General features: G+C 41.9%; 1 protein-coding gene across 1 annotated transcript in view; it reads right to left on the reverse strand.

Moving 5' to 3' along the window:
• The window catches only part of Invadolysin (leishmanolysin-like peptidase, invadolysin), a 550,229-nt gene that overhangs the window by 194,556 nt on the left and 331,930 nt on the right, over window positions 1–23,743 (reverse strand). Inside the window, exon 2 of the mRNA XM_068229813.1 lies at window positions 2,350–2,450. Within this exon, the coding sequence (XP_068085914.1) occupies window positions 2,350–2,450 (101 nt within the window). The remainder of the gene's footprint in view (window positions 1–2,349; window positions 2,451–23,743) is intronic.

Below are 23,743 nucleotides of genomic sequence, written 5' to 3' on the forward strand. Positions count from 1 at the left end.
AATGATAATACACATGAAACAAAAGAGACTAAAGCTCCGTGTCACTGGGAACACGATCTCTCGGCGACTCGGCCCAGACATGTTCAGCCTTAACTAGCAACTTATGTTTAAACTAACCTTTATAAAAATTACAACAGAAAGAGGGAAAGAAAAATACTAGGTAATGAAGAAAGATAATTGCGATGATGTGAGAAACTTGATGGAATGTAAAGACTACAAGGAAATGAAGAGAAGAACAGGACAATGGTTGCAGCGACAGGTGACTGAATTGAACAGATGACGTTAATAACCACGCAGATTTTCTTACATGTTATTTTTTTACAATTTGCTTAACGTCGCACCGACACAGATAGGTCTTGTGGCGACGATGGGACAGGAAAGGGCTAGGAGTGGGAAGGAAGCGGTTGTGGTCTTAATTAAGGTAAAGTCCTAGCATTTACCTGGTGTGAAACCACAAATTCTTAAGTTTAAAGATTTGCACACAACTTTCGTGTTTGAGTATTCAGTATTTTGTGCACCCTCCACACGCTGCAATGAGACACTCTGAACGTCGAGACATGGAATGGAAAAGGTTCTGGATATGTTCCTGGGGAATCTCCCTCCACGCAGTTTGTAAGCGAGTCCACATTTCGTCGATACTGGTTACTGGAGGAACGTGACAAACAAGTTGCCGACTAACCATATCCCAGGCATGTTCGATGGACGACATGTCAGGCGAATGTGAAAGCCAGGGAATGAATGGTATTAGTCATTCTTCGACGAAAGCTCACACATTCTTTGCCACATGTGGCCGGACATTGAAATGTGGCAACTGGAGTTTCCTGAAGGAAGGGGAGTACCTCGGGCTCTAAAACCTCCCCTCCTGTACCAGTTGCTGTTCAGACTTCCCTCAATACACAGGGAGCGAGATGCGTTGTTGAACCGAATGGCGCCTCAAACAATCACACTTTGTGTTTGTCCGTTATGCAGGCTGCCAAATTGCGCTCACCACGGTTAACGTCGAACACGTATGCGGCCATCGCTGTAGGACAGTTTGAAGGGGGACTTGTCTGAAAACACAACATTTTGCCACTCAGCACGCGAGTGACGGCATTCACATGCCCGTTGTAGATCGAGGCTTTGGTGGTTCCTGGACAATGGCAGCCGACCAGTCCAATCCGCAGTAGACGGCTTCGAACCATCGATGGAGACAGGTTCACACTTGTTGCAGTACTCCAGCGTCGAGCAAACACTGTTGTGAACCTGTACAGTCCGTTACGGCCATGCGAAGGAAATGGCTGTCATCCCGTGCTGTGGTCATATTGCGCGGTGCAGTACCTGCTCGTAGCTTTGCACGACCCTTTTCTATGCACTGTTTCCACGCACAATGTGACGGTGTGACTAAGCCGCTTCCCGGAGACCGACACTTCGGTCCCGTCCGAACTCACTCGCTCACATGCTTGATATTGCGTGCGCCCTTTGATGTCGACGAGGCAAACTGGCACTTACTTTCACTTTGGTCGAAAGACTGGCTTTGTCGCTCACACAAGAGGAGGGTCCTGCTCCATCTCTCTCTAATCCAGTGCTGGTTCTAGACGTACACCGGGCCAGTGTGTCACGGTGTTGCAATTTTCACAAACGTTCTCGTATGTTTCAAAACACACGTTTCTTATATTTGGAGGAATATGTAGCCTATTCGGCATGTTATTACTTTCAAAGCGCGCGGGGTGGGGGTGAGGGGAGGAGGAGGAAAGGTTTAGAGTATAGCACAATTTCTCTCAGTACAATTATGGAACCCGAGAAAGTCAGAACGATGATCTTGAAGAGGAGCCTTTAATGAAATGCGTTTGAAATTCATCAAACACCCGGAAAAAAATCTGTAATTATCAGCATCAATTAGGGCTATAGAAGAGAGGAAGAGGGGAGCGGTACATGTTGCCTCTAGTCGCAGGAAGCCTGGTCTGAAGGGGTCATGGAGGTTCTCACTTCCACACGCAGATCTGCCTTTCTGGACACCTGCCACGTCACAAAGATACTTGGTTCTCGTGGTATAAAGTGAAACGGGACCTGAGACGTCCTTAAGCTGGACGGTGAGTGGACGTATTTTTTCCTTAAGAATTTGCCTATGCAGTCACCAGAAGTTCAAACACAAACTGCTATGAATTGAAGGAAAACTGTAAACTCGGAAACGAGAACCAGCCGTGTTGAATTATAAAAGTTAGACTTTTACTTCATTTAGCCTAAGTTAGGGAAATATGTACCTCTCCCTTACATACGCGGCTGATGTCTAAGAAGAATTAACTGTGGTCAGAGTGAGATTTTCAACTCAAGATTCTCTCCAATCTTACAGCAACTCCGATCAAGTCTTACCTGTAGACGCTCTCGTCGTAGTAGAGGATGATGCGAAGTGGTTGGTCGATACTGCGCTTGCGTATGAGATGAGCGGGACCTAGGTGGACGTCGTGGATCACCTGCAGATAGGAGAAGATATGATATTAACACACAAGAACACAAGTTTTCAAAGTTTTAGTGCACAGTAGGTGAGGGTATATTGCGCTAAATCTGTAAACTCTACTACCACACAGGGACCATCGGGTGACGAACAGTGTAATTAAATATATGTTTGTATAAGAACAAGGCAACAGTGGTTAAGGAGCCATCCCCATGAACAGAGTTATCACTGGAATAAATAAAAAATAAAAAAATAAATACACAATAATTATAGACTGCTACGCCTTTCAGCGTTCAGTCTGCACGCCTCTATGAATTTACTAAACGTCGCCACAATCCTCTATTTGCAACTAGTGCTGTGGCCTCATTTAATTCTATACCTCTTATTTTTAAATCGTTAGAAACTGAGTCTAACCATCGTAGTCTTGGTCTCCCTCTACTTCTTTTACCCTCCATAACAGAGTCCATTATTCTCCTAGGTAACATATCCGATAAATAAATATGGCCTCACCTACACAAATGTTGATATAAGGGCACCCAAATTCCTCAAATAATGTCGATGGTTTAATGGATTTAGGTTAAAAATAAGACTCCGACATCGGTGATTTATTGAAGACGAGAAAATCTATAGCACACGAGAGCTTCATGTGAAGGATCTTACATGCCAGAAAAAAATTCTGGGCACTGGAAATCGCTGCCGAAAGAGCAGATAGTTTTATTTTCTTGTCTATAAAAACGGGAATATTGCATTCATTACAAGCGTCCGTACTGAAATCAAGTGTTAGTCGCTTTACGTTCATTAATAATAATAATAATAATAATAATAATAATAATAATAATAATAATAATAATAATAATAATAATAATAATAATAATAATAATAATAATGTTATTTGCATTACGTCCCACTAGCTACTTTTACGGTTTTCGGAGACGATGAGCTGCCGGAATTAGTCCCGTAGGACTTATTTTACGCGCCAGTAAATCTACCGACACGAGGCTTCAAATACCACCGGACCGAGCCTGGATCGAACCTGCCACGTTGGGGTCAGAAGGTCAGCGCTCTACCGTCTGAGCCACTCAGCCCGGCTCACGTTTCATTAACCACCTTCAAGCTAATTGGAGACGCCGAGTTGCCATATATGTTTTTCCCCGCAGGAGTTCTTTACTGACACAGTAAAAGTATTGCAAGTGCTTTTGGATGCTATGCGATCCTGTCGAACGTCGATCAAGCGTTGACAAGAGTATTGGAGTAGCGTGCCTGCCTCTTACCTACAGACCCTGTGTTCGATTGTCGGCCAGGCCAAGGATTTTAACTCTGGACTGAGGGCTGGAACGCAGTTCGCTCAGCCTTGTGAGACTATTTGAGTAACTTCGCTATACGAGAGCTAGCGGACCGAAGCCAAGCAATATGCCGTGCAGCATCGTCCTCGTAAAACTCTGATAGGAAATGTATATATACTTATGGGACATAGCCTACCAGATATGCAACTCTCTATTTAGATTCATTCTGCAGGCTAAAGAACTTACATAAATGTAAGGGGCATCCTCTATTATACATAACATAGGTAATTCTCCTAACAGATTCGCAGTGCTTGATAGAGAAACTTGCATTAACATCAGCACATATTATTATTATTATTATTATTATTATTATTATTATTCTACTGATCTCCGATGTGTAGGCTACAATAAATAAGTACAGTATAAATGGCAGGTAGCCTCCATGGTTCAGGCGGTAGCGCGCCGGCCTCTCACCGCTGAGTTCCGTCACTCCACGTGAGATTTGTGTTGGACAAAGCGGAGGCAAGACATGTTTTTCTCCGGGTAGGTTTTCCCTGCATCTTTCATTCCAGCAACACTCTTCAATATAATTTCATTTCATCTCTCAGTCATTAATCATTACCCCAGAGGAGTGCGACAGGCTTTGGCAGCCGGCACAGTTCCTACCCTCGCCGCTAGATAAGGGCTTCTTCAATCATTCCATTCCTGACCCGGTCGAATGACTGGAAACAGGCTTTGGACATTAATATAAATGTTAGGGGAATTTCCTTTCTTTTTAAGACCTCCCCGTACAGATTTGCAGTGCTGTGCAGATCGGTTCACACAACTGTGAGCTTGTATTTGGGAGGTGGTGGGTTCAAACCCCACTGCCGACAGTCCTTTATGTGGTCTTTAGTAGTTTCTCATTCTCATATCAGGCAAATGCTAGTGTTGTACCTTAGTTAAATTTGGGTCGCGATCGTTATTATCCCAGTACTGTGCCATCGTCGCCAAAATACTTATCTCGGTCGCTGTGGCGTAGGGCATGCTTAGAACTGTCCACAATCTGATATGTTAATACTTTTCACATGTTCCGGCTTTAACCTTGTCGGTGGTGTTGAGCCCGTCTAACAAGACTATGACGTCAGTGAGCTATCGATTGTTTTCAATTGCCGTATCGCCCAAGACGTCACAGCAATCGAGCACGTCCCATGAGTTAAGTGCCCACGTGAGCGTCTACTTGTCTCTCGATTTTTCGCTTTATAAATGACGTCTTACGAAACAACATTTAATGAACATAGTCAGAGAAAACTGTTATCACACGAAGTTCTGTCTCAAAATTATGAACTCAGAATATATTATTTGAAAAATATCAAGTCGACCCCTGCATCTAAGAACATCGTATCTGCATAAAGTAAATTGTTGAGGAGAGCAGTTAAAGGTTTTGGAAATTTCGAACAAATCAGAGTTTTTCAATATTAACGATTATGGCTCTGTGGAATTCATTTACTGCCCAGTAAGGGTGGTTTAATATGTTAAATAGCCAATTTCTATGTAGTTTCGATATTACTAAACTGGAATTATTCAATGGATGCTACTGTTCGGACATTTTAATTCAGTAATGACCATCAAATACAAGTTATAATGTCTTGTTTAAGTTAAATTGTATTTTTGCTCCTTAAAATGAGCTAAAAGGAAGAATTGACCGAACTTAACACTCCTGTGAAGACCATCGAGTTACACGTGTCTTTCGGAATAAACGTATGAGTTTTAAATGAGTCGTGTTTTTTTTTCTCTCCCTCAATCACATTAAAACTGCTCGAGTAGTTGATCTAATATTTGTCACGAATATTTTCAAAAATCAACCCCTTAAAATGGCGGCCGTTAATGTGTAGGAGTTTTCTGAACTTGCTCACGTTTTACGAACTAAAAACCGAAAATATCGGGCAAAAGGTTAGAAGAAGAGTAGCAGTGGCTAAAGAAAACACAGCTACTCACTTATCAGTCGTTCAGTATCGAAATATGGAAGGAATTTGCTAAGAGTGATGGTGCTTGGCAATGCAAGACCACAAACATCTAGAGGCTTTACGTCGCACCGATACAGATAGCTCTTATGGCGACGATGGGATAGGAAAGGCCTGGGAGTTGGAAGGAAGCGGCCGTGGCCTTAATTAAGGTACAGTCCCAGCATTTGCCTGGTGTGAAAATGGAAAACCATCTTCAGGGCTGCCGACAGTGGGATTCGAACCCACTATCTCCCGGATGCAAGCACACAGCCGCACGCCCCTAACCACACGGCCAATCGATGCAGTGGGTATTTTTTTCAAAAGAAATTCTTAATCCTATTTTGACCATAATTTTTGTAGTTTTTGAGTTGCTTCCTGACTCTGTGAGTCGTGGATAATAATAATAATAATAATAATAATAATAATAATAATAATAATAATAATAATAATAATAATAATAGTTCTGCCCAACTAAAGAGCCGTTTGAAAGTATTGGGTACGATGCGCATTGGTATCACCCAAATATCACTGTAAAATTTGTCACAAAGGAACATAATAATTGCTTTTACACATATCAAGTCAAAAATCCCTGGCAAATTAAGAAATACCGGCGTTATTTGAGAAATATGAAAACATACTTAAGGCTTGTAGACAGGACTGGTTTATGACGTACTACGCTGCCGGTGCCGTCTTTTGTTACTTTCTTCAGGTCCAGGGCTAGCACCGTGGAATGGGAGTGCTATGTCTGTAGATTCTCATTATCTTTGTCCATATGACTAGAGCGGCCAGTTCAAACAGCAAAATGGAGGTCAACAGAAAAATAGCATGATCCCTGGACCAATAAATATTTTTATTTCTGTTCGAACGAAAGTAGCTCGATCCCTGGACCAATAAATCACTAGTCCACTGAATTTTTCTTATGTACATTGGCCATACCATTTTGTTGCCTATTAAATATTGCATATCGCGATACAATTCATGAAATGATGATGTTTGACAAGTGAAGCAATGAAACGAAAGCAAAGAACTTCAGTGAAAACAGATATCACACACGAAATCGTTGAAAGTGTAAGACAACAGACATACGTGTGTCACTGTGAGCGCAACGCCAAATGTACTTGTAAAGTGGTAAAGTACGTATACATAATATTCTCCAAAATTCAAATATTTCTTAATTTGCCAGGGATTTTTCACTTGATATGTGTAAAAGCAATTATTATGTTCCATTTGTGACAAATTTTATAGTGATATTTGGGTGATACCAATGCGCACTATACCCGAAAGTATTTATTTAGTACAATGTTTTTTTTTTTCTTTTCTTCCGGAAAATCTCTTCATTCGTTCACCGAGTTCCTTTCAGCGTCCTTATGTCCATCCTGAATATTTTATTTTAGCTTTCTGTGCAAATATATGTTTCCTCACTAATCTTCTACATTTTGTTCTATCTTCAATGTATTTCTTGTTGTTGCCCCGTTATTCCTATTAACCAACTATTGCTGTTTTTCCAGGTTTGGTGTTAGTTTTAGAAGTTTCATTGTCAGCCTGCTGTAATATATTCTGTGTAGGACTTCGTAGAATTTTAATCGCCTTGTTGTAATTTTATCTGTGATTTTTGCTGCTACTTGATAAATTTGCTGTGGATATTTTTATTTAAATTACATTTTCGAATTTTGTCCTAGGATTTTTCTGAGAACTTTCCTCTCTTGTTTCTTCGATTATTTTTTTTACTTGTGCTCTGCCGCCAGTTATCAGGTCTCGGATGAATAACGTGCCTCCCGTTTGATGATTGTGTTGCATTCTGATATAGACTTTTTTGTTGTATTTGTTCGAAGTGATTTTGTGAGCTCTTTGCAGTTTAGCAGTTCTTTGGTTACTGCCTGATTTATCCCTCCTGGTTGAATGATTTCTCCTAGATACAGGACTTGTATTTATCTACTTGGAAGATTATTTCGAATTTGCTGATTAATGGCCGATTGTCGAATGTTGATTCACTTCCTTCCACATACTACGTCTTTTCAAATGAAATTTTGAGCCGATTTTATGAACTCGATTGCTTCTTGCCTGTTGTTGGAAACTATTGCAAGGTCATCTGTAAAGGTGTATAAGTTATATATATTTTTATACGTCGCACCGACACTGATACGTCTTACGGCGACGATGGATAGGAAGCGGCTAGGACTGGGAAACAAATGGCCGTGGTTGTAATTAACATACAGCCCCAGCATTTGTCTGGCGTGAAAATGAGTAAACACACGTTGCCAACAGTGGGGTTCGAGTCTAGTATCTCATGAAGGCACGCTGACTCAAACCATACAGCCACTTTGTCGGCGATTTATTTTTTTGAGAAATCTGCCAATATTAACTCCTCTGGATTCTTTTCACCAGTCACAATCACTTTTTCCTAAACTAGATCATTCCGCTTTTCAAAAAATTTTATTTTCACAGTAGATGTAGAAAATAACGGAAGCATACATATTTGTGTTTATGGTAACCGCTCAATGTCTTTGTCGTCTACGAGTTTGTAATGCTGGTAAGCGGTTAATTTCCGCGAGTTGGATGTAGGAGAGTTCCGCACAAAGGGAGATGGGCTCGCTCATGCGTGCAGCATAGTCTATTAGAGCCGACAAACTACTGTATCTACTGTGGCGTGGTGAGGACCGTCTCTGCTCTCCAGGCTGTCGTTAGGCGTTTGAGTGAGTTACGTCCCGGGTCTGAAAACAAATACCGGTTTTTGCTTCATGAGCATGAATAGCAGTGTATGGACACTTTGTCGGGTGAGAATGACAAACTGGCAGTCCAAGACAAGGTGGAGACGCAATATATGAACAATATTTGTCGAGGAAACGAATCATCACTCATTTCTCATACAAACTCTATGTGGAAGTATTGGAAACAATCTGCTGTCTCATAATATGTGTTACAAATAATCAATTTGATATTTGGTTCCGTACTGACTTTACAATTTGTCAACAGATCCTTAATAAGAATGTATTTGTAATGGTCGACCTATTCAATACAAGTAAGACTATCCACTTAAAACTAAATGGTGTATATAGTCATATTAAAACTAGAATATGCTTCAATCCATTTGGGTCATTCTTAGGTAGTGGTATTGTAGAGCATAATCTTAAAATCATTTAATTCTATCTCTTTTATTTCATGAATTGTAAGATCTTCTCGAACAACTACTAGCTGAAGATGACACACGATAACTTACAATGTTCGCCAGTCGTAGAACAATGATACGTTAGTGTTTCGTCTAGACAATACAGACGGGACCGGTGGTGCCAATGGTAATTTAATGATAGAAAATGTGGTGGCAAGGTCATAGCTACGAATAACACATAAAAACAGGAAGTCACCGTAGCCGACACGGCAAAAGCCCTACGCACCCAAACGATGAAGACAGGAGGTTCAAATCCTACCTCGTACTTTGTTGTTGTTAAGTCTTTGATGGCTGATATCGCAGCGGCAAATTCCAATTCATTTCCAAAGAATGAATTTGTTCTGAAAAGTTCCGTTTGTATCAGATGGGAGTGGAGACTGTCACAACCCTCAATTCGAGAACAAGGAAACGGTCACAAAATTACATCAAAGACACCTTTTTAGCAACTCGCTATAAATATCCCTTAGGAGCATTATTAGACAGTATTTCTATTCATACTTGCAGACGCATTTTCACAAATTGCCCCTGTCAGTGAGGGCAATAGAGTGGCATCCACGGTATCCCCCGGCTGTCGTAAGAGGCGACATGGGAGGAGCTCGTAACTTGGGAGCGTGTGTTGGTGACCACGGGGCCCTTAGCCGAGTCCTGACATTACTTACTTGTGCCAGGCTTCTCACTTTCATATATCCTACGTTCCTTGGTTTAACCCTTGTTCTTTTCCGAAACCTAAGGTATCAGAACATTCGAGGCCTCGGGAGTCTGATGTTCACGCCCTACATGGCCCTCGTCTTTCTTTGGGCGGTATCTTCATTTTCGAAGTGTGTGGTGGTGATGGTGGTGGTGGTGATTACTGTTTTAAGAGGAAGTACAACTAGGCAACCATCCTCTATATAACATTAATCAGAGAGAAAAAATGGAAGGGGTCCGACACTTGAAAAGTGAAGGTATCGGCCAAAGGAAGGCAAGGGTCACGAAGGGCGTGAAAATGAAAGACCCCTAGGCCTCCATACGTAATACCGTCGGGGTCGGAACAGAGAGTTGACCAAGGGAGGTCGGATAGGAAGGATAAAAGTGAGGATCCTGGTACAAGTAAGTGGAAGCAATGCCAGGGCTCAGCTTAGGGCCCCGTGGTCGCCAACCCACGCTCCAAAGTCCAGAGCCCTTTTAGTGGCCTCTTACGACAGGCAGGGAGTTATTCTAACGCCCTCACCCACAGGGGGAGAACTGTGGGGCTCTTTCATTTTTCTTTCGGATGAGTGTTAACACCATCACCACTTTCTTAAATCGTATCGCAGGCTTTCGAGCGGAAAAAAACCTTAGTGGGTTAATAAATGGAAAGGCACGCGTTAGTGTCATATGGTCAATATGACTAGTAGCGGTTAATCAGTGGCCTGGGGTCTCCGGACTAAAAGCGAGCTCAGCTAATTGCTAGCCGCAAGGCCGGCGATATTATGTGGTAGTTCCGGCAGGCGGACACACATTGCCCGGTGGGTTATTTCCATTACAAGCTGAGATGTGCGAAATGAATGGACGAAAGAATGTTTCCCTTTTTAATGTACAATAGTCTAGTTTACCTTGACACAGATACTGGGTCTGGTGTAATGAAAACATCGGCGTTAACTTTGAAGGCTGAAAACTTGTAAAATATTTATTTATTTATTTATTTATTTATTTATTTATTTATTTATTTATTTATTTATTTATTTATACTGAAAACATTTCTTAGCGGATAAAGTGAGGTTCCCATACTACGAACGACTGTGTCGAAAGTTGAAGAGCCCCGAAAGGTTTCAAATTGTGAGTCTTGGATACCTCTACGAACCTAAAGAAACAAATTTCGAAAAAACCTAAAATCGCTTGTTTCTTTGCTAGTTTTCTTTTTTTATTGGAATCCTAGCGAAATTAACTTATCTACGTACATAATTATTTCTGTAATGTGTTCCTTGGTTCAACACCCTCAGGCGTTTTTTGATTTTCTGAAAAATGTCCACACCGAATGTAGTTATAAGAGCTTAAGTGAAACTCCACATTGACTCACATTAGCGCTCGTAGTGGTAGAAAAAGGCAAACTGCTACTCTGATGGACCGGATAACGATGATTAAGAAAAGGATTGTAATTTTTAGGAAGAAATAATACATTATCATATTTTATTATTTCTTATTCACCCAAAATTCGCAGGATATTCTAAAGGGCAACTGTGGATTTTATTTGTGCTGTAATTGTTAACTGACCTTCAAATCCATTTCCATTCATTGAGAATATCATACAAGGAATGAGTAGAAGGTAAACAATTGTAAAGGATCTGTTTAGTTGTTGAATCATCTTTTTCTTGCGCTGGCCTTCTAACTCCAACTTGACAGGTTCGATCCTGGCTCAGTCCGGTGGTATTTGAAGGTGCTCAAATACGCCAGCGTCACGTCAATAGATTTACTGGCACGTAAAATGAACTCCTGTGGGACTAAATTTAAGCACGTCGGCGTCTCGAAAAAAGGTAAAAGTAGCTATTTTTGGTCTAATTTTGCTCGGAATTTAGTGACGTAATCGCAGACTCCTTGGCTGAATGGTCAGCGTTGAACATCCGTCGTTCGATTCCCGGCCAGATCGGGTATTGTAATCGCGTCTGATTAATTCTTCTCTCTCTCTCTCTCTCTCTCTCTCTCTCTCTCTCTCTCCCAGGGACTGCCTGTTTGCCCCAACATTTTCCTCTTCATATTCAGACAGCGCACCACAGAAACACGCAATAGTGATTACATCCCTCCACATAGTGTTGGTGTCAGGAAGAGCATCCGGCCGTAAAACAGGAGCAAATACACATGTTGGACACTGTTCTCACATAGATGTGTTGGAAAAGCGGTAGAAGAACACAAATATCTTTCTCCAAAAATTTCACAACTTTTTTTTAAAGAGACGTTCGTCGCTAACGGCTTCACCAGCTGAAATGATCCGCAGAAGTTTTGGTTTTAAGTCGTAGTTGAGATCTTCTTTGCAACCATATGATTACAATCGACACGGAAATATCGGTCAAATAGCGTCACGGTTTGTGACGGGTGTTTCAGCGCTGGAACACGGCCAGCGCCGGACAGAAAAGAAAAACCTGTTCACGTCAAAACCAGGGAACTTTCGAAATAGAAATGATTTCCAGATAACACGTGCGACGACAGATGTACACTGCCATCTCGAGGTGCTAACATCTCCGTGTCGCGCGCGTCGGCCACACAGGAGCGATCTATCCGTTCAATTGGCCGGGTGCCTATCGAAAAACCTAACGCATGTGAGTAAACCCTTGATGGCTCGACAGGCGCAGCTGATTACAAATCCACCGCACCAAGCCATCAACTGGACTTCCTGCGTGTACGGAATCCTCGATCAAAACTGCTGCCAGTAGACTATTCAAGAGACACGTAGTGGTCAAGATTATTCTCATTCTTGAGGTGACAGCTATTACAATCTCCCAGTAAGGCATCCACATTATCACGACAAAGTGTAGCTCTTGACACCAACTTGTGCAGTCATTCAAAAGATCCTAAAGCGAACCGGGAATTGACTTCTATGCCGAGGAAGGTAAGTGCCATTATTATTATTATTATTATTATTATTATTATTATTATTATTATTATTATTATTATTTACAAAATCAATAAGCCTATACTCTGCGCAATACCTCCTGGCTAAACATCTGGAGTACCGAGCTCGATAGCTGCAGTCGCTTAAGTGCGACCAGTATCCAGTATTCGGAAGATAGTGAGTTTGAACCCCACTGTCGGCAGCCCTGAAGATGGTTTTCCGTGGTTTCCCATTTTCACACCAGGCAAATCCTGGGGCTGTACCTTAATTAAGGCCACGGCCGCTTCCTTCCCAGTCCTAGCCCTTTCCTCTCCCATCGTCGCCGTAAGACCTATCTGTGTCGGTGCGACGTAAAGCCAATAGAAAAAAAAAATCTGGAGTGCGGCGAGGCGCGGAGTGTTCCTGTGCGCCTACGTAATTCTGACCGCTGCCAGATGGACTCAAACGAAATCGAACGATCGTGTGCGGCCGGCTTAACAATTACTGTAGCTCAGGACTTCCGCGGTGGTAGCACATCATGTGATCTATCTCAGTGGTTTCCAGATGTAGGGACCACTTTTCCCTTTTCGAAAATCAAATAATCATAAATATGTCTCTCCATGAAAGACTCGTAATTTCAGGTGACCTCCAGCCATAAGGGTATATTTATGTCAAAAGAAATGAAACAGTGAATACCTGAGAACACTGTGGTGCAAAGAAGTGCCAAATATTCCCTTCTTTCGTAAAATGTTCCGACATTTGGACAAGGAATGGCTTAAAGATTATCGAACATACTTTCGAGAGAACAGAGCGGCTGGCAGAATTCCAAGAACAGAACAAGTTACGCGATACTGGAGCCCCAGCCGATCGTCGCATTCGCCTAGGTAACCTGTGAAACTCAATTCACCTCTCATGGTTTCTGCAGGCAGCTTCATCCAATCAGTTTATTCCTACCTTAGCCTTTGCCTTCACGCCGATGGCAGAGTGTTGGGCAATTCTCAATAGCAGCCTCGTGGTGGCCATCCCTCTTTTAGTGAGCCCTGTAACAGGCAACGGACACTGTTGTTATATTTTGAGCTCCACCCAGAAGGGGATGAAAGACTCATGAGGTCTCAAACACATTGAAAGAAATTAAGGTGCAGCGAAGTCTGGCATTGCTTGTACCAGACTCCTTAAATTTTATTTTTCATTTTCAATCTCCTTTGGTAAATTCTTGTTGTGTTGTGAACATTCCCTTTCCATTGCCGATACTCTTCATTGTTGTGTGGTTCGAGTCAAGCGAGGTCGGTTACCTCGTTACAAGGGCAAACAAGGCGAGTTACGATATTGACAACATTACGCGAGCAAAGCCTGCTACATTACGACTTACATTTAATAAACCGCTCTGACAATCCTGTAGCGGGACAGAGCTTGTGAAATACGACTTAGATTATATTTAACTATAATCCCAAGTAACAAATGTACAGTCATTTATATCGCAGTGTCACAAGGGGTGGACAAACCGACTTCCTAGCGCTACAAGACTTTCCTCAGTGAACTAAATCCAGTATTTTCTAAATCACTAACGGGAAAATTTATGGGCGGGCGGAATGGAGGTTCATGTTTGTGAGCAGAAACACGTATTTTTAAAGTTCAGTGTTTTCTTTAAATTCGCTTTTAGCAATATATTTATCTTTTATAAAATACACTTTTGTCTCTAATCAGATGAAAACATCTCTACGGGTAAAAATATTATTTTCAATGTGACTTTCGTTTATAGAACACACAATCAGTTCCCGGGCCAAGGAAACTAACCATTTAGGATTAAAATCTTAAAGGAAATAGATGAATATTGTTACTTGGGTAGTAGAATAACGATAGCAGAAGCGAGGAGGACATACAAATGCAGACTAGCACAAGCAAGGAAGGTTTTTCTTAAGAAAATAAATTTGCCCAGTTCGAACATTGATATAGGAATTAGAAAGTTGTTCATGAAGACTTTCGTGTGGAGTGTGGCATTGTATGGACGCGAAACACAGACTATCACTAGATCAGAAAGAAAGAGAATAGAAGGTGTTGAAATGTGGTGCTACAGAAGAATGCTTGCTGAAGATGAGATGGATAGATCGTATCAAGAATGAAGAGGTACTGAATAACATTAGTGCAAGAACAATTTGGCTAAATTTGACGAGAAAAGCAGATAGGACACATCTTAAGACTTCTTCGGTTAGTTTTTGAGGGAAGTGTAGGTGAGGTGGTAAGATTGGTAGGGGTTGGCCAGGGTGTGAACACAACTAGCAGATTGGAGTATTGCAGGATGTAGTAGTTACGTAGAAATGTAAAGTTTAGTACACCACGGGATGACCCGACAACAAGATGAAAATCCCTCGATCTACCCAGGAATCGAATCCGGGCTCCGGAGATGCTGAACATCACATATCATTGCAGTAACCGGTTGCCATTTCTTGGTGGATACAGCCAGAAAAATCTCAGTCTGTTGACAAAGTGGAAGCTGTTGAGTGCTACTGATAGAGCCAAGCACTTTATACCGCAGCGAGGAAAGCAACGATAAACGTCCTCACTCCTCATGTTGCCTTCTACGTTTCATTACGGAGCTGCAATCGGTTTTGACGTGAAACTCCATTCAAATATCGACCGTGAAGTGATTGTAGCATACAGCCTACAGGAGCGCCTGCGAAAACCGCTATGTGAGGATAATGTTGTGGAAGAGATACTGACCCGCAGCACATCAAGATCCGTTCAAATGAAATCATTCATACAGCGGTTTTCGCGGACGCAACAATGATACGTGAGGATGACGTCACAACATGGCTGCTCAGTTACGAAGGCACACCCCAGCATTTCGCACATCTGGAAATGGGGAAACCATCCTCAGAGCTGTCAACAGTGCTTCTTATTTGTGACCTACCATCAGTTATCACGGTTTCGTATGCACACAGTGTTTCGCATTTTATGACAGTGTTCTCGCATCGTAATTTTACGTTTTTTGATACACATTTTACTTGTATGCGTTCCCGCTAATTTTATACCCTCTTTGTAGTTTAGCAATTGTTTGTTTGTTTGTTTCGTTATATCCCTGCTGGATGAATAATTTCATCCACATACTTGAATCTATCTAATCGGAATATTTCTCCGAATTTGGTGGTTAATGGTTGATTGTAGAATCTTGATTTAGTTCCTTCCATACACTGCGAATTTTCAATTTTTTGTCAGGCTTCGTCCCGTATTATTATTATTATTATTATTATTATTATTATTATTATTATTATTATTATTATTATTATTATTATTATTATTATTATTATTATGGTTCATGTTTGTGGGTTACTGTAGTCACGTCCTAGTTCGTGAACCATGGGCAACGGCTGAGTGGCCTAGTAAGTGGTCCTGAGAGTCGGGATACCAGTTGCTATGGAATGGGAGTGGGCATCTCGGACATATTCCGAGTCGTGGCCCTCCTTGTGCTCAGGCGGCTAGGACTACACAATTCACCGGTGGTCCATAACCCGTTAGAGGAGAGATCCTCACTTGGACTATGTGCAAGTAGGGCAGCATCCTGCTTCATGAATTTACCGAGCTCAGAACACTTTAAGTAAGCCTCGGACCTATGGGAGTAATGGAGTCCCACTCCCATTTGACAGGCGAGGGACTCCTTGGAAACAACTTGGCGAACGAAATGGAATTCGATGGGGAGCTATCAATATTAATGGGGCTTATGGAAGAAAGAAGGTAGAACTTGCTGAGTCAGCAAAGAGGATGCATCTGGATGTGCTAGGAGTAAGTGATATTCGGGTAAGGGGAGATAAGGAGGAAGAGATAGGAGATTATAAAGTGTACTTGACGGGTGTTAGAAAGGGAAGGGCAGAGTCTGGGGTAGGGCTCTTTATCAGGAATACCATTGCACGCAACATAGTTTCTGTTAGGCACGTAAGTGAGCGAATGATGTGGGTAGATTTGTCAGTGGGAGGAATTAGGACAAGAATTGTGTCCGTGTATTCACCATGTGAGGGTGCAGATGAGGATGAAGTTGACAAGTTTTATGAAGCATTGAGTGACATCGTGGTCAGGGTCAACAGCAAGGATAGAATAGTGCTAATGGGCGATTTCAATGCGAGAGTTGGGAATAGAACTGAAGGATACGAAAGGGTGATTGGTAAATGTGGGGAAGATATGGAAGCTAATGGGAATGGGAAGCGTTTGCTGGACTTCTGTGCTAGTATGGGTTGAGCTGTTACGAATACATTCTTCAAGCATAAGGCTATTCACCGCTACACATGGGAGGCTAGGGGTACCAGATCCATAATAGACTATATCTTAACAGACTTTGAATTCAGGAAATCTTTTAGGAATGTACGAGTTTTTCGGGGATTTTTCGATGACACAGACCATTATCTGATCTGTAGTGAACTAAGTATCTCTAGGCCTAGGGTAGAGAAAGTGAAATCTGTCTGCAAACGAATAAGGGTAGAAAATCTCCAGGACGAGGAAATTAGACAGAAGTACATGGATATGATTAGTGAGAAGTTTCGAACAGTAGACAGCAAGCAGGTTCAGGATATAGAAAGTGAATGGGTGGCATACAGGGATGCTGTAGTAGAAACAGCAAGGGAATGCCTAGGAACAACTGTGTGTAAAGATGGGAAAAGGCGAACACCTTGGTGGAATGATGAAGTGAGAGCAGCCTGTAAACGTAAAAAGAAGGCTTATTAGAAATGGCTCCAAACAAGGGCCGAGGCGGACAGGGATTTGTACGTAGATGAAAGAAACAGAGCGAAACAAATAGTTGTTGAATCCAAAAAGAAGTCGTGGGAAGATTTTGGTAACAACCTGGAAAGGCAATGTCAAGCAGCAGGGAAACCTTTCTGGACAGTAATAAAGAATCTTAGGAAGGGAGGGAAAAAAGAAATGAACAGTGTTTTGAGTAATTCAGGTGAACTCATAATGGATCCCAGGGAATCACTGAAGAGGTGGAGGGAATATTTTGAACATCTTCTCAATGTAAAAGGAAATCGTAATGGTGGTGTTGCAAACAGCTAAGCTCATGGGGAGGAGGAAAATGATGTTGGTGAAATTATGCTTGAGGAAGTGGAAAGGATAGTAAATAAACTCCATTGTCATAAGGCAGCAGGAATAGATGACATTAGACCTGAAATGGTGAAGTATAGTGGGAAGACAGGGATGAAATGGCTTCATAGAGTAGTAAAATTAGCGTGGAGTGTTGGTAAGGTACCTTCAGATTGGACAAAAGCAGTAATTGCACCTATCTATAAGCAAGGGAACAGGAAGGATTGCAACAATTATCAAGGTATCTCATTGATTAGTATACCAGGCAAAGTATTCACTAGCATCTTGGAAGGGAGGGTGCGATCAGTCGTTGAGAGGAAGTTGGATGAAAACCAGTGTGGTTTCAGACCACAGAGAGGCTGTCAGGATCAGATTTTCAGTATGCGCCAGGTAATTGAAAAATGCTACGAGAGGAATAGGCAGTTGTGTTTGTTTCGTAGATCTAGAGAAAGCATATGACAGGGTACCAAGGGAAAAGATGTTCGCCATACTGGGGGACTATGGAATTAAAGGTAGATTATTAAAATCAATCAAAGGCATTTATGTTGACAATTGGGCTTCAGTGAGAATTGATGGTAGAATGAGTTCTTGGTTCAGGGTACTTACAGGGGTTAGACAAGGCTGTAATCTTTCACCTTTGCTGTTCGTAGTTTACATGGATCATCTGCTGAAAGGTATAAAATGGCAGGGAGGGATTCAGTTAGGTGGAAATGTAGTAAGCAATTTGGCCTATGCTGACGACTTAGTCTTAATGGCAGACTGTGCCGAAAGCCTGCAGTCTAATATCTTGGAACTTGAAAATAGGTGCAATGAGTATGGTGTGAAAATTAGCCTCTCAAAGACTAAATTGATGTCAGTAGGTAAGAAATTCAACAGAATTGAATGTCAGATTGGTGATACAAAGCTAGAACAGGTCGATAATTTCAAGTATTTAGGTTGTGTGTTCTCCCAGGATGGTAATATAGTAAGTGAGATTGAATCAAGGTGTCGTAAAGCTAATGCAGTAAGCTCGCAGTTGCGATCAGCAGTATTCTGTAAGAAGGAAGTCAGCTCCCAGACGAAACTATCTTTACATCGGTCTGTTTTCAGACCAACTTTGCTTTACAGGAGCGACAGCTGGGTGGACTCAGGATATCTTATTCATAAGTTAGAAGTAAAAGACATGAAAGTAGCAAGAATGATTGTTGGTACAAACAGGTGGGAACAATGGCAGGAGGGTACTCGGAATGAGGAGATAAAGGCTAATTTAGGAATGAACTCGATGGATGAAGCTGTACGCATAAACCGGCTTCGGTGGTGGGATCATGTGAGGCGAATGGAGGAGGATAGGTTACCTAGGAGAATAATGGACTCTGTTATGGAGGGTAAGAGAAGTAGAGGGAGACCAAGACGACGATGGTTAGACTCTGTTTCTAACGATTTAAAGATAAGAGGTATAGAACTAAATGAAGCCACAACACTAGTTGCAAATCGAGGATTGTGGCGACGTTTAGTAAATTATCAGAGGCTTGCAGACGGAACGCTGAAAGGCATAACAGTCTATAATGATAATGTATGTAATGTATGTATGTATGTATGTATGTATGTATGTATGTATGTATGTATGTATGTATGTATGTATGTATGTATGTATGTATGTATGTATGTATGTATGTTATTATTAATTTCTTCGTTTCGCTCGTCTGTGGACCACGTTTGACAATTTTTACAGTGTGTTTAGCCTTCTCCGTCTTCACACTCTCCCAATATATTTTCATCCTTTCTCCTACTGTATTGAACCTCCCTTTTCTCACCAGCTTTTCCCCAGTTTCCAGAAAACCACGGAACCTTTTGACGAGTTGCGTAAAATGATTTTTGTTCATGATATAATCTTCCGTAATCCCCAAGTCCAACCTCACTTCTCGAAACCATTTCAGCAAAGGTTCTCTTCGTTAATCTCTTATAGCCCATCCTCTACAAGTGTCCATGGAAATGTAACCTTCTCTTCCTTTCTCATTTCAAGCATTGCTCCCGTTCTTTGCTACAATTCTTTGAGTCTCCTCTCCCCATGTTTTACATTTGGGCCCAAATTTTTTCTTAGCATTTTTCTTTCTCTCTTGCGGGTTCAAGTCATGTCCAATGTTTGCGCTGCACACAGCCACTCGTGTTTAACAACGGTGTCTGGATTGAAAATGAAAACCTACAACCTGTTTGCCAGTCAGTGACCGCGTCAGGGATGGAATGAATGAAGCCCCCATCTGGCGGCGAGGATAGGAATTGTGCCGGCTGCCGAAGCCTGTCGCACTCCTCTGGGGCAATGATTAATGAAACGATAGTGGAGAGTGTTGCTGGAATGAAAGATGACAGGGAAAACCGGAGTACCCGTAGAAAAACCTATACCGCTTCCGCTTTGTCCAGCAAAAATTTCACATGGAGTGACCGGGATTTGAACAACGGAGCGGTGAGAGGCTAACGCGCTGCCGCCTGAGCCACGGAGGCTCAAACAACGGTGTCTAGATTATTATTTGAAATTTAAATAATTATAACTTATAACACGCCATAAACTTGTTTGTCGAACGAATTTAATAACATTAATGTTATTGCGCAAAATTGTAAACGATTCTCCCGGACGAAAGTATTCTATTTTGAGTATATAGGCACTACTTAAACGAGAGTCGCATCACTTTTAAAAACCAATCGAACATTTTTTTCATGTAGAAGCCGAGAGACCGAGCGCTAGATAACGAACAATGGTTGCCATGGTTACGACGCGGACACAACGAGTAAAATCCCAAAGCCCCCTCCATTGGTCATCCCTGCGAGCGTACGCCATGCCTGTGCGCTGCAGTTCGCTTTATTATGCAGATTGCTCGCCGAGTGCGTGCGAGAGTCAAGTTATTGGAACTAAAACTTTACAGCGAGGAGCAAATTAAGGTAGACGTGTGCATTAATAAGCCTCAAATGCAGAACTGAGTCGTCTTCCCTTTCGTTAGAGCGAACACGCAGCTCAGTTACTCAACCGCAAAAATATACAGCGTCCATGCTATGTTCAGAGTTTACTTTCAACGTTGAACTTCTTCTCTTAAACTTCATCTCTTTCTTATACCTGTTGTACACAATCAAATTTTTCTTTCAGTTCAATACTTCACAAGAAAACTTGTCAAAGACTGTTAAAAATTGTTCAACATTGCTGAAGGTTTGACAAGGTTTCATAGCATTTTGTTTTAACATGAGGAGAGGCAAACCGCAGTCGTGGTTCTTGGACTGGCAGTGAAACATTTCCTTAAAATGAAGAGGAACGCGCAGTAAACCATAATTTGCATGGGGAAATATTAATGTGGTCATGTTTAACAACAAAATTGCCAATGTATTTACTGTCATAACATCATTTGCATAGGTTATGTTACACTGCATTTACTAACATGAATTGAATAAAAATGGTAACGCAACGGAAATTCATATCTTATTACATGAAAACTATTTAGGAATATAATAATAATAATAATAATAATAATAATAATAATAATAATAATAATAATAATATGGGAAGATCGTCCACCGTTACCGCACGGTAATAAACGTCACTTCCCTGCTATCTCCTCGTACACTGTTGTTTTGTTCATTTACTCTACCGAGTCCACTGCAGATAAGCAGGGATGTGCGTCATGCCTAGTAGTTAATGCTGATCCCTCTCTTATGAAGACAGCCATTTTTATTCTTTTGACAGCGCACACTCTTAATACTCGAATGCCATTCGTAAATTCTGTCAAAGACTTGGCAATGCTTCGATCGATTAGAACATGTTCTAAATCACTTTCAAGACGTTCGAAGACTTCTCAAGATGGTGATGGTGATTATTGTCTTGAGAGGAAGTACAACTAGGCAAACATAACACTAATAAGACAGAAAGAAAAGAGCCACGAAGGGCGTGAAAATGAAAGACTCTCAAGGCCTCGAGTGCTCTAATACCGTTGGCATCGGAAAACAATAATAATTGACGAAGGGAGGTCGGATAGAATAGATGAAAGTGCGGTGCCTGGCACAAGTAAGGGGAAGCATTGCCACGACTCAGCTAAGGACCCCGTGGTCGCCAACCCACGCTCCGAAGTTCAGAGCCCGTGGAGTGCCTATTAGTCGCCTCTTACGACCTACATCCTCCACCCATAGGGGGCGACTTCAAGACTTTTCAAATGTTGCAAGCAATTTGACAAGTAAACTTATGAAGTCTTGAGTATGACGAACATTTGATCGTGTACAGCGGGCTTAAGAAGCTGTGTGTTCCAAGACTAACAAACTTCGGTCATCTTTTAACATCAACTATCTGTCTCCCTCAGTTCATCAAATAGCAACAAATCAGCCTTTTATATTCAGATTTCTGCCTTAACTTTAGGTACAATTTTCGCGAAAGTTATAACTTTATGAGTCATAATTCTGTGTAAGCAAACAACACTAATACAACAATTAAGTATTACAAGTGTAGGCAAAAAGTATTTCACCCTGTTAAAATGAGCTCTCAAAAACACTATTTTCCCTTAAACATTGTATGGGCGTTTGTGTCACAGTTTTTGCAAGTCTCCCTTGCAGCTTTTGGAAAGTTGAAAACGTTTTCTGAGTTTGATTGAATAGCTCTAATGGTTGGTGAGAAAGCCGGCCCCATCGTGTAGGGGTAGCGAGCCTGCCTCTTACGCCGAGGCTCGGGGTTCGATTCCCGGCGAGGTCAGGGAGTTTTACATGGATCTGAGGGCTGGTTCGAGGTTCATTATAATGGAGGAGCTCTCTGACGGTGAGATGGCGGCCGCGGTCTAGAAAGCCAAGAATAACGGCCGAGAGGACTCGCGCTGAGCTCTGGTTGCTTGGTAGGGGCTGTTGCACCATGGGGTTTGGTTGGTACCCTCCGAACCGAAGGCAGCTTGGTGACCTTTCAGCCAACGAGACCTACATTATCTAACAAACCTATCTCACCTGCCTCTTCCAGCTAATGCACAGGGAAAATGCGTCCTGGAAATCAACAGAAGAAAGACAAAACTTATGACTGTGGGCAGTCAAAGAAAATCAACCTGCCGTCAGGGAGATGGCTGGTTTCGACGTTGTCCAGAAATACGTCTACTTCGGCTCCATGATTTCTAGTACAGTTCGGACAAATGATGAGAAGAACGGCCACGACCAGGGCAGCCACCACAAAGCGGTGTAGGATATGGAAGGGTCGTACTGTTACAAAAAACACAAAACTGCAACTAGCTCACTCTCTCATATTCCCCCATTGCCACCTGGACAATCAAACCGGCAGATAAGGGGTAAATGGAGAGGTTCAGGATGTGGGATTACTGACGCATTCTACAATGTCTTGGACTGAACATCGAACTAATGTCCGTGCTGGAAGAACTAGGCATCCAGCGGATCAGCCAGGCTTACCTCCGGTGCTTCGAACACATCACCAGAAGAACGGGTCCCTGGAGAACCTTGTGTTGGAGAGAAAGAGACTGATTCACTGACACATAAAAGAACTCCTGCGGGATTAATTCCGGCACCTCGGCGCCTCCGAAAGCAGTACAAAAGTATTTAGTGAGACGTAAAAACAAATAACTTTATTATTCTTATTCTTATTCTTATTATTATTATTATTATTATTATTATTATTATTATTATTATTATTAACTTTTCTTTGAAGAAATAAGTATTATATTTAGGCTGCCTAAAAACCTTTTATATAACTCTTAAAACACTCGCACTTCGGTTCTGGTTACATAAATAGCCACAATGTATGTTTTTCACTGGTCTCTCGCGCCCAATAATAGAGTTTGAGAAATATCCTTTTTAGGCGCCATCACTTGTGTTCGCAATGCTTCACTGCCTTCTAGAGTTAGCCATCTGTGACACAGGAAGCCATGGAATAACATGGCTTCCATATGCTATTCTACGAAGGCCATGAAATGAATATATAAGATGTACGGCCATGCTACCATGATCTCACATCCCTAACTTCTAGTGTGTAATGGCCCGGTCACGACTCAAGCTAATAAATATTGCTCTGGTTCCAGGTGAGAGGCGACCTTGGGGCACCCATCTGGCTGTCTTGACCTGGTCTGCTTCGCCATGAATTGGTTAATCAATTTCGTGCCACATAATTGATACCTCCAAATGATGTCGATTCCTTTATATCACTGGTAGCGTTTTCTGAACGCCTCGTAGCCTAATATCAGCGCAACACCCGCCCTGCCGCCTTTCTCACAAACAATGCACTCGAACAGTGTTGTAGGTAAGTCTTCCCCCAGCTCGGAGACTGCTGGGTGT

The sequence above is a fragment of the Anabrus simplex genome, chromosome 12 (genome assembly GCF_040414725.1).
Source record: "Anabrus simplex isolate iqAnaSimp1 chromosome 12, ASM4041472v1, whole genome shotgun sequence".
Classification (NCBI taxonomy): domain Eukaryota; kingdom Metazoa; phylum Arthropoda; class Insecta; order Orthoptera; family Tettigoniidae; genus Anabrus; species Anabrus simplex.